The sequence below is a fragment of the Fusarium pseudograminearum genome, chromosome 3 (assembly GCF_000303195.2).
Source record: "Fusarium pseudograminearum CS3096 chromosome 3, whole genome shotgun sequence".
NCBI classification, from domain to species: Eukaryota; Fungi; Ascomycota; class Sordariomycetes; order Hypocreales; family Nectriaceae; genus Fusarium; species Fusarium pseudograminearum.
This window is the reverse complement of record NC_031953.1, coordinates 232,251-243,089: the sequence shown is the minus strand read 5'-3', so window position 1 is coordinate 243,089 and position 10,839 is coordinate 232,251. Positions and strand designations below refer to the sequence as shown.

General features: G+C 45.3%; 4 protein-coding genes across 4 annotated transcripts, besides 4 other annotated features; 2 read left to right on the top strand and 2 right to left on the bottom strand.

Moving 5' to 3' along the window:
* Nucleotides 1-47: 47 nt before the first annotated feature.
* Nucleotides 48-119: a repeat region.
* A 77-nt stretch (nt 120-196) lies between these two features.
* Nucleotides 197-254: a repeat region.
* Nucleotides 255-322: 68 nt separating this feature from the next.
* Nucleotides 323-351: a repeat region.
* A 39-nt stretch (nt 352-390) lies between these two features.
* Nucleotides 391-414: a repeat region.
* A 477-nt stretch (nt 415-891) lies between these two features.
* FPSE_07798 (uncharacterized protein) lies at nt 892-1,765 on the bottom strand (the record flags this gene model as incomplete). Its single annotated transcript, XM_009260916.1, has 2 exons — nt 892-1,166; nt 1,249-1,765. 2 exons carry the CDS (start codon nt 1,763-1,765, stop codon nt 892-894), a joined length of 792 nt encoding a protein of 263 aa, XP_009259191.1.
* An 804-nt stretch (nt 1,766-2,569) lies between these two features.
* Nucleotides 2,570-3,409, bottom strand: FPSE_07797 (uncharacterized protein; the record flags this gene model as incomplete). Its single annotated transcript, XM_009260915.1, has 2 exons — nt 2,570-2,880; nt 2,977-3,409. 2 exons carry the CDS (start codon nt 3,407-3,409, stop codon nt 2,570-2,572), a joined length of 744 nt encoding a protein of 247 aa, XP_009259190.1.
* Nucleotides 3,410-4,280: 871 nt separating this feature from the next.
* FPSE_07796 (uncharacterized protein) lies at nt 4,281-6,906 on the top strand (the record flags this gene model as incomplete). Its single annotated transcript, XM_009260914.1, has 5 exons — nt 4,281-4,773; nt 4,860-5,426; nt 5,504-5,719; nt 5,786-6,192; nt 6,253-6,906. The coding sequence occupies 5 exons, from the start codon at nt 4,281-4,283 to the stop codon at nt 6,904-6,906; spliced, it is 2,337 nt and encodes a 778-aa protein (XP_009259189.1).
* A 2,248-nt stretch (nt 6,907-9,154) lies between these two features.
* On the top strand, nt 9,155-10,796 carry FPSE_07795 (uncharacterized protein; the record flags this gene model as incomplete). Its single annotated transcript, XM_009260913.1, has 4 exons — nt 9,155-9,208; nt 9,259-9,420; nt 9,524-10,096; nt 10,524-10,796. The coding sequence occupies 4 exons, from the start codon at nt 9,155-9,157 to the stop codon at nt 10,794-10,796; spliced, it is 1,062 nt and encodes a 353-aa protein (XP_009259188.1).
* Between the last annotated feature and the right edge of the window lie 43 nt (nt 10,797-10,839).

The following is a 10,839-nucleotide window of genomic DNA, read 5'->3' as shown; positions in this document are numbered from 1 at the left end:
AATAGTTAAGAATTAACTAATTAAATAATTAGATATAAGGTTAAGGGATTTATATTATATTTACTTATTTATTATACTTACTTATTAAATATATTATACTAATAATAAAGTACTAAATAGTATAGTAAGCTAATATATAATAATACTTTATAAGTAAAGACTAAATTACTATATTACTATCTTATAGTAGTAGTTCTTATAATAATCTTATTATATAGCTATATTTCTATATAATAATAATTTATATACTAATAGCAGATATTATAATTAACTATATTAAGAAAGAGATACTTATACATTTTCTAATAAAGTAATAACTTAGTTTAATTAGTTATTTTTTATTATAATATTCTTCTTACCTAATAAATAGATCTCTTATCTTATTACTACTATATTAATTTATAAAATTTAATAGCTTAGTAGGCCTTAAGCTAACTTTACTATTTAACTAATAGCATAATAACTGATTTATATAGCACCTCTAGCTAACTATCTAGCTTAAATTAGACCTATTAAGCTACCGAATTTTATAAATTGGTACGGTAGTGCAATCAGCGGTTGTCTAAATATCTTATATGGACGTTTCGGTGACTAGTCTACACCTTCGTGAATAAGGCGGGAATCTCCATTGCGTTTATCTTCGACGTCGCAGAGGAAGCAGTCGGTCCAAGCCATAGGCATATTTGTATTAATTCATGCCATAACCAGCAACAAACCTTAATTGTGCTATACAAACCACTATAATACCTGGCTTCTCCATTCTCAGCTGGTGTTACTAATCGTAGGTAATAAATGCATCCTTGGGAACCACAGCCACTAAATATTGCTATTTCATTGCACTAGATTGATTGTGATGCTCAGCTCAGGAACATGAGACATTTTGTTCTTGTTTTAGGGTTCGTTACTAAAGGAATTGTTGGCAGTGAAGTATACGTCGGTAGCGTTGGATTCTGGTGCGGGCGCAAAGGCAACAGGGATGGATGATGGCAAGGTCGAAAAGTCGAGTGCAGTCGCAGGTGCACTATTAGACAATGCAACAACTTGCCAGGATGACATGTCCGCCTTTACTGTGTATACAGAACTAGGTGCAACGTCCCAAGTGACGATTGGCACGACATGGTTGGGAAAATTGGGATTGACAGCACCAATACCTGCAAACGCGATGACTGTTTAAAAGTGCATCGGAGTCATTAGCCGCCTGTTGTGCAGATACATTGGTACCGGGAAATAAACGTAAGTAGAACATACCACTCTTGTTTGTGCCGAGTAGCTCGTCAGTTAAGATTCTGAACATTCCTTTATCTAGATCTTGGGCAAAAGCGTAGCCGCCAGTCTTCATGGCCTCATCCGTGAGGATAAACGGTTCGCTACCAGCCGGAGCGGTCAAGACACAAACGTTTTTGGCCATGTTTCCGTTGTTCGGTCCCGTTGTTACTAACTTCCAGTAACTACCAGATGGTATAGGCCGAACCCCACCAGTAGGGCCGAAATTCTGATCTTGGTTCGCTGACCTGCTGCCCGCCATGACGATTATGGCAGGCTGTTCCTCAGGTTTACCCCAATTAAGTGGAGGTGCACAGGGCAGCATGAAGCGGATAGTGCCATGGCCATCTCCTTGGAGTAATTTGGAAGCTTGGAATACCCGGATTTGCATGTCCACCTTATCGGCAGATGGGCTTGTGATGGTCGGAGTCGAGGGGTAAACAACAAAACCCTGTGTGTGCAACGAGTGGTTATGAACATCGAGGTACGCGAGCTGCTGCATCCCGTCTAGGTAGGCCGGTGGTTGAAAACCTTTATTTTTTGCAACATTGTTTGTGGCGACATTTCTACGAGACAGTAGTGGGTTCTTGGTGGTCTTTGTTGTCGCACTGTTTGTCGAGTTGGGGCTGTAATCGAGAGCTGGTAAGCACGGGGGACAACTTGACGGCACAAGTTTCCCTGAATATGGATTCTGGGGATCCATCCCATGCGAGTGAAAAGTGTGTATAGATGATGATGAAAAAATGTTTATGTGAAGAAGTTATATTCAAGAGGTGCTTTCCAGACAATATTTATACTCTGAACTCGTGACATGAGTGTAAGGGAGGTCGACTCGGAGGTTAGCTCCACTAAAATACAGCTACTCGCTTCCGTGCTCATTGGTTCGTGTTGTAAGGGAGAGGAGGGGGGTCGGGAGGGTGCGCGTATGAATTCAAGTAGTTTATTCTGAAAGCCGCACCGACAAATGAATCTGGACCCGCAGCCTTTAGCAGATGGAGGGTAGTGGAGGCTGGGGAGAATGACGCAGAGCATGGGTCTACTCCCAAGTTTCCCAGTTCTGGAACGTTTGTTTCTCACTTGATTGTGGGCTTGTTACTTGGGGTATTTCCAATTAGATTCAAGTTCTGCAAGAAACGTAGAGAAGTTTGTATTTCTTGGTGTGGACTGAGGGCAACTGCGGGGCGAAGAAGCCCAGGGTCTAGGTAGTGCATAGGTAGGTAGTCTATCTAATACTAGTCCCATAAGGGTTCCGCCATGATTGGCATGAATAGTTTCCTCCCAAATACTTCGCAACGCTGACAATCAATCACGCGCTAACCCTCTCTGACTTCCATTGCAAGTTGCTTCCTGCGAGGGAAGGGTCGATCTGGTAATCATTGTGCTCGTCCAGTGCGAAGGTCACATCGTTGACTGAAGCTCCAGTGAAATCCAGAGAGAGGTATCGGCCCATCTCGGCTTTCTGAACAACCGAACCTGGCTCAAAATGACCGTAGCAGATATAGTATTTGACCACAGGATAGAGCACAGTAGTGACGTTTGGGCGCGCCCTATATGTTTGGATGGGAATCACTGCTCCATTCGTTGGGTCTGTAGCGCCAACTCCTAGATAGATGTTGCCTGTTGTATTGCTGGATTAGCTACTGATCTTGCTATATGAATTCCTTACTCTCGAAATCAAGCACAATGATGAAAGGGGAATTGTGTTTTACTTACTCGTGTTCGTGTTAACGAACGTTTCGTCCGACTGGATGGTGAACGCTGCTTTAGCAGTAGTCGTCTGAGCGGTGCTTGCGAAGGTGGGCGATTTTCCATCTCTGTCAATAGTGCTAAGGTAAAAGGTGGAACCATTCACAGGACCACTCGCGGGATTAGACTGAAGTGTAGCTGCGGAATAGCCTGAAGTGGAAATTTTGACCCTCTGATCAGGGGTTGCTACATTGGTGCCATATATTCCGAAATACTCATTGGTAATTCTGAACGTGACCTGGTCATGAGCATTTCCAGCAATAACGGGGGATTTCTGGTAAACATTGGTAAAGACCTGGTCACCGGGAACACCAGTCGGAGCTGGAAGGGCTTGGAAGAGCAAAAATGACTGCGGAGCCATAGACTTGTTCTTGATGGTGATAGAGATGGTGTTGGGCATGTTGACTGTAGTATTGGCAATGAGCCTTTGTAATAGAGATACGGTTGATTGTAAGTAGTAAAGGGCAAAAAAGATGAGGTTGGTAGTTTATCTCGAGGATATTACGTGGTGGGAGTCTGGTCTTTTCTACCTGTTGAGTTTCCCAGTCGAATATCCCTTACTTCGCACTCAGCAACCAGAACGAGGATGTTGCTCCGTCACAAGATGTCGGTAAACAAGAACATGCGCATGTGCAGCAGCCACTATTGTCCATGGCACAGTTGTGGTCGTTGACCAGCGGCCTAGATGCTCCATCGGTATCCTATGTGAGACACCACTCTTGGCCACTTGCCAGACTCGCTGCCTCTATCATTCTTTGAAAATGCTATATTGTGTCTCCACAGTCCATAAAGTTAACAGGAATGTGAGTCAAGGGGGCTCCGAAGGATTGCATCTCAGTAGGCCAAATATGGTAGGCAAATCCGAGACAAATAAATAGTTTGATGCAGTGAGCGATGCATGCATTTCAGCTAAGGTGAGATACAGGTGGCGTTCAAAAATGTGGTGCTCACATCAATGCACTGTTGCTCTCACACGACACAACACCCCTGTCCCAGAGAAGATGGCTTGGCAAGGGGCAGACTTTCGAATATTCCCGATCCCCCGCCCATGAAGCAGAGGGAGATGTGTGCTGTATCTGCTGTTCATGTTTACGTATGGATTTAGCACCGTCACCCATCAGGATCCCATGTCTGCAGATCTGTAAGTCGAATAACGACCACCTGGGAATGATATCTTTCCATGTTTTAGAAAGCCGTCTGCTGCCCATCACTGACCCATACGCTGTCAACTCAACCACTATCGCTGCCGAAACGTCTACTTGTCTACCAATATGGCAGCACCACCATCTGAACTCCGATCTATTACTGCTACGCCTGTGATACCGATCGCTAATCGCGACGAGACCGTCGCTCTGCAGATTAAAGTTAATACTGAAGTGTGGAATGCCGCGAATCCCGCTGACAAGCTGGACGGGGCCCATGGAAGCTTCAGGCCAATTGGACTGAAGCTGAAAAAGGCAGCTGTCCTGGGCATCGAAGGGGAAGCTAACTATCCACAAACTTGGCCTGCTTTTACACAGACCAAGTGTCTGATCATCGGCAGCATTAAAGATGCTAAATCTGTTCAGGTCGATATCTTGAAAGGGGTCTGGGAGGAAACAAAGCTCGCAGACCCAGCGCCGCGCCAAGCACAAATACTCAAGGCTGGCTTCAAAACCAATCTTGAGGTTATAAATCCACTTGGATCGGGTGATGACGCTCCAAGCATACCATGGGGCTTCTCCGGGGATGTTGAATGGCGAATTGAGACGCAAACGGGACCAAGTACGCTTACGCCTCCCCTTTCACATAACGTCTCTATCAATTTGAACCTGTTGGCTAACCGAATAATTTATCTACGTTTTCAATAGAACAGACCCTCCTTGTGAAAGACAAATCGCGACTCGAAATCTACCATCTGGCAGGAATAGCAGTAGGTGGACCAACAGAAACCTTCGACCCCCAGGCCACACTGCCAAACCTACAGGGCAAATGGCCAGTCAATTTACTCCGTATTTTCATGCCCAATCCGACCGACATTATCGATAAAGCGGCCGAAATCAATGCCAACAAATTGTCATGGTGGGCGAAGCTCGCCATTGGAAAACTCTCTGCAATGAAAGTCTTGTACGACACAGCGGAAGGGAGATCCAGCTTCGGCATCAGCTTTTTCGGTGGTAGTCTCGATGTCAATCATTTCCATGACAGTTTGGAATTGACTTTGAACTCCTTTGATTTGACATGTATGCTTGAAGCGGCGTTCCAAATACTCCTGTCTACTTATCCCGCAGGGACAGCCCCCACGGTTAATTGGGTTGGGCTGACATCATGCGGGGCAATTGCTGATAAGACAAGCTATTCAATGGTGCCAATGGGATGGGAAAGCGACACAGCAGTTAGTCAAGGACTTTCCACCCCGTTCTTCAAAGGCACACTGGGTAGGTTTCAAGAACTCGTCTATCAATGTTCAAAAATAGCGCAGAACTAGTCAACTAATAGAATGTAATTGTGTTAGGTCCAGACGAACAAGATGGTTGGCTAGCAACGAATGCATGGCTAGAGATCAAGACAGGTGTACCCGAAGAAGCTTACGTTGTCCAAGCGGCATTCAGTGTCAAGGAAAAGAACGAAGCTCAAGCACGTCCAGATACCGCAGACATCAAACGAATTGAGTTCCTCAAAAGACACTTCAAGGATAGCGACAGGCTAAGTCAGAACACCGGGCACTTCTGTCAGTATCTACTTCAAATATTTATTCGGAATTGTGACCATGCTAACGTGTAGCATCTATCAACAGTCGACTGGAACAACACTACTGTCGTCCCACAAGCAGATGCGGTTGGAAATAGTTTGAGTCAAAAGGTAGGCCTTTTCAATCTCAGAGGTGTGAATGAGCCGTGGCCATGGAACTTTCCATCTACGGGGCCAAAGCCGCCGCCAGTGCCTCTGGTAGAGCCACTCAAACTTGAAATCAACAAAATACTCAATGCCCAGGGAACGAAAAACAACGCAAGTACCGCGAAGAATCTTAATATAATCAACTCCAGTTCTCTACACCCTTCACAAATTTATCCGCGTCTCAAGTTCAAAACGCTCTACAAAGGGGACACGGACTATTTCCGTCTTGTGGTGGCTCGTGGAGTATCTGTTGCAACTTACGTTGTGCCCTTGAATGGTGTCCCTAATACGAATGCCAGAGTCAAAGTATGTTATGCTAGTTAGACCCCAATCGGAATGTCTCGTACTGATGACTGACATTAACAGATATCAACGTTTGAGACCTTTTCCAACGCTTTTGATGGTCTGATCAACGAGCTAGCCGGGTTTGAGAGCAATCTTGGGAAGCTCATTGTCCCCAACGATCCAACAAAGCAATATGGCAATTACATGGTCCACACAAAGCGTAGCCTAATATTTGTGCGCAACAATCTCCTTGTCGACTTCACAATCCTGGGTACTGCCAGTTATGGGAATCAGGCTGCCACAGCTGCCCTGCTCCCGTTGGCTGAGTCGCTTGATTCCTATCTTACAGCGAGCACCGTTTCCCTCGCTCAGCTGCGCAAGGCTGCTTTCATTATTACCGACCCCCCACTACCACCAAATGGGCAACCACCCACTACCCAAGTCATAATTGACACGCCTTTCCAGGTCACCCTGGCTAACGCGAGCATGCTAGCAGAGGAGTTAGGCGTCTTTGTCTATTCGGGGCAGAGTAACGTCGCGCAACCCATCATATTCACCTCTGCGGGGCCCCTCGTCTCTGATGCGGCTCTTAACACGTCTACTCGTGTTCTCGAGTTTCTTCCCGTACAGAAGCAAGCCGCCATGTCAGGTCAGCCTGTCGATATTGCAGTGTCGGGTGCGCACTACGATACTTTCTACCCAGTCACACAGCTCACCCAGGTGGCCCTTCAGTAACGGCGTTGGGTAGATTGAATGCTACGGCTGTGTTACGTATTTGTCTATCCTTTTGTCTTCTAAATTGTAGTTCAGTATTCGTTTCGTCCTCATATGATTAAAGCTATTTTCATATTATTTAATATCTATCGAAATCACTGACGCGGTTATTATTATACAAATGTGCTGCAAATATGACAAATGAACCTTTCCCTGTTTACTTCTCAATACTCGTTTTACGCAAGTGTGTCTCAACTGTGCTATCGTTCTCTTTCGGTCATTCCTCTCACTTGAAGCTGTAGGCATCTCGCCGATCTACAGAATTGCTGCACCATATGCATGTGCCGCTCGATGCACAGCGCGACGCCACCCAGAAGAAAAGGGAGATTTATGATACAAGTGACCACACTTCCTGGGATCCCCTCATGCGGACGACGTCGAACAATCGTTTTGCCTACGGGCATCGTTAGACTGATGCGATAGAGAGACATGCATGTAGTCACTGTCAGAGCTGAGCCTCCCTGATTCATCTTGAAAGTGGAGTGGGCACGGATTGCTGCCCAGCCAGCACAGGATATCTACACCTTTGCTGTGCCACTCTGATGACTTGGCACACTGATATCCTTGGCTTAAACGCCGTTGATAAGACTCAACGCAACTGCCGACCACAACAGATTCGACTACATTAGAGCCTGTGTCGAGACTAGTCATATTTGCAGGACCAACACGGGGGAAAACAGAGGGGAAAACTCCGTGGGGGGCGCAGATGGACGTGATAAGTTGCATTAAGGTTGCTAACGTCGGGCGGCCTGGGCCTTTCTCCCGCGATCCTTTCCGTCCCGTGGGGGTGAGGGGCGTCAGCCAGCCACAGTCGACCTCCAGGGCCCTATCTAGTGGCCCCGGTCTGGCACTTGGTATGGGGTGTTTCAGAATTCGAAGCCACCATGCAGTAATAGTTAAAAATGGCAAAGATCAATTGTCTCGGAGCACTTTTGCATTTGCCTTTGGGTCTAGAACTCTAGATTCCTCGACCAGAAGCTTCATCAGTACCTTGGCCAAAGCTCTACAGGGAAGTGAGAAGCAGTAACGGGGGAATGTGGCTAGCTGAAGCGCTTAGTGCGGCCACCTCCGGGCCGATGCAGGCTCGATCCCAATTTAAGCAAGACCTCGAATCCTCTTGCATTTTTGAGAAGTATGTGTAATGTCTTTATTGGCCCTTTAAGCTAATCTGCCGCAAACCCTTTGCAATCTACAACAGGGACCTTGTACGTTTGGATTTCTTATGTCTAATATAGCTAAGAAATATTACCTAAATCCTCTACTAACCTAGAAGGTAAATACTTAAACATCTATTTTCTATTAAAGAATGTATAATTTTATTTTTAACTGCTTTTTTCCCGCGTTAATTAGCCTCTTTTACAGAAACTACTGCAGCTTATTAAAGTATTGCGCGTTATGAGACATAAGTAGCTTAGTCCCAAAATTGCAGGGAGCCGATTCGACTGGGCTGAATATTCAAGACAAGACCTAAGCCATGTTTGTACATCTCTCGTATTGTCCGGTCTATCAGATGACAGGTATGGAATTCAATAGTTCCTAAAAGATCATACGATGGCCTCCAATAATCACTCACGCTCTAAGACAACGGACATAGTCTTCGGTTCCAATCTCCTGCCATTTTCTCACTATCCGTTTCTATCACATCATAATTATACAGCTAGCCTCTGCAGCGCCACATGTTTGTTTTTGCCGAGTAGCCAATACCTCGACGGCGTTTCCACACAAAGCTGAGATATGACAAACGAGTTAAGGATATAGACACTTTAAGACATACATCCATCCTACAGGTAATGTGAACGGCGTAGGAATGTCTCCTGACTCACATCGCCGCAGTTATGATCTCGTTACACAAAGAAGAATAAAAGGCCTAATTGAATAGTATTGATGCAGGCTACTGAAAACGGAGATTCGCATGAGCAAAACCTACCTTATGGGCCAGTCTAGAATACAATATTTGGCCCGTGGCGTTTTGTAAGAAGCTGAAAAGCTTTCATTCAAACACATACTACCTCGGCAAGTATGAAGTGACCAAATCGTTAGACTGGCCTCCTTGTCAGCGAACTGTCTGTTCCAAGGCCTTATTGAAAAAAGCATAAAAAGCTGGCATTTCTCTCCAAACTTTCCTGTAGTAATTGTGCCTTCCCAATCATAAATGCCACTTCAGTAACCCGCATTCACCTCTCATTAACCTAGCTCACCTATCAACAACATGAAGCCGGCTGTTCAGAAGGTGATCAACTATGGTCTGGGAAATTTGCGCTTGGTGAATTACAATGCATCATAAGAGGGAGTGATATTATTAACAAATGATAGATATTCAAGTACGCTACAGAAATCGGATCAGTGCCAGTGACCGGTCTCGAGTCACCTTTCGACGACACCTTTGCAAAGTCTATAATGAAGATCACCTCTGAAAATGAGAACTTTCCCAAGAAAAACAGCACCGTGATAATCTACACGACCCCAGCTGCACAGGTGAGTTTCACATCCCGATACGAAACAATTCCTAATTTTGTGGCAGGACGAAGTATAAAATTCTCAAGCTTTTCATGGTGCATATATACTCACTAGTCGTCAGGGATATGTTCAAATGGCGGCTCTCAGCTCTGTAATGGGCTATGATAAGCTTATCGGTGCAAATGTCGCCTACTTTCCAGGAACTAAATTCTTTTCGGAATTCCCAATCAGCATCGGCAAGAACATCTGGAACTCATTCGGTTTTGATAGATTCACCGACATGCACAAAGCTACGGGATTGCCCAGTGGCACCATACTCAAGAATGGTGGAAAGACGGTTATCATGGATGGCAAACTAAAGGAATCGGTTGCAGAATTTTGCAATTCGTCAAATGGAAAGTTCGGCTCGGTCAACCAACAGAGCATCACTGGGATTGGAAAATTGGAGAAAGGCAAAGATCTCTATATATTCGCTCACAGTCTAGGGACGGCATTGTCCATGCCTTTCCTATACCAGTCCCTCGCGAGTGGAAACTTCGGCCGTATTATTGTGGTAACAGCCGGCGGATATTGTTCAACGAATGACGTTGCGGCAAAGCAACTTCAAGACATGGGGCTTGAGATCTACAACTTGCAAACACTGGGAGACCCTATCACAGAGTGGTCACATTTCGAATCTCCAGGATTTGCTGTGGTAGGTTGCCCTTCTTACTTGACATCGAACCATGCTAAGAATTGGAGTTGCCTGGAAAAGTATTGCGTGCTCGTTTCAGCACCGATCTTTGGCTCATGAACCCTTTCAGCTTGCACAATCTGGGTTTATATCACGCGGCATTGCAGGGACCTGATGTACGATTTTTTGACATTGCGAATGGAGCGGAGTATCCAGAGCAGAAGACGTGGCCTGCGGACGTGTCTTTAGAGTCTTTCTTAGGGCAGAGGAAGACCCTTGCCTTGGAAATAAAGGAGTTGAAGTTTTAGGATAGATAAACAAGTATTAGCGCTAGTACAAGAATAGTCAATTTAGGGTTGAATTAATAGTTGGGCTGCTGAGAGGCATGTCAATATGTTTTAGGAGTCTGGGTGAAGTTGCCTGCTAATATATACATGTTATATCTTAGTTACAAGTCCATCTCCTATTCTTCCCGTACGTTTCTCTCACCCAGGAAGCCACGGGGAATGTTTGGTTCGGCAATCGAAGAGGATGGGTGCAAAAGTCCAGCGTCGACTCGGCCGTGAAGCGCGAGGGTTATGCTGACAAGATCAATAATGTCCGGCAAATTTACTGCACTGATGTGCCTCAGGGTGATTACAAGATCAACGTCCACTATTACAAAGACATTTCTGGTAAAGCTCCTCCGATCCCATGGGCAGTCGCGTGGTTAGTTCTATGAGGACGTGTGCGAGTTTCTTTTTTGTCCTCCTCTTTGTTATTTT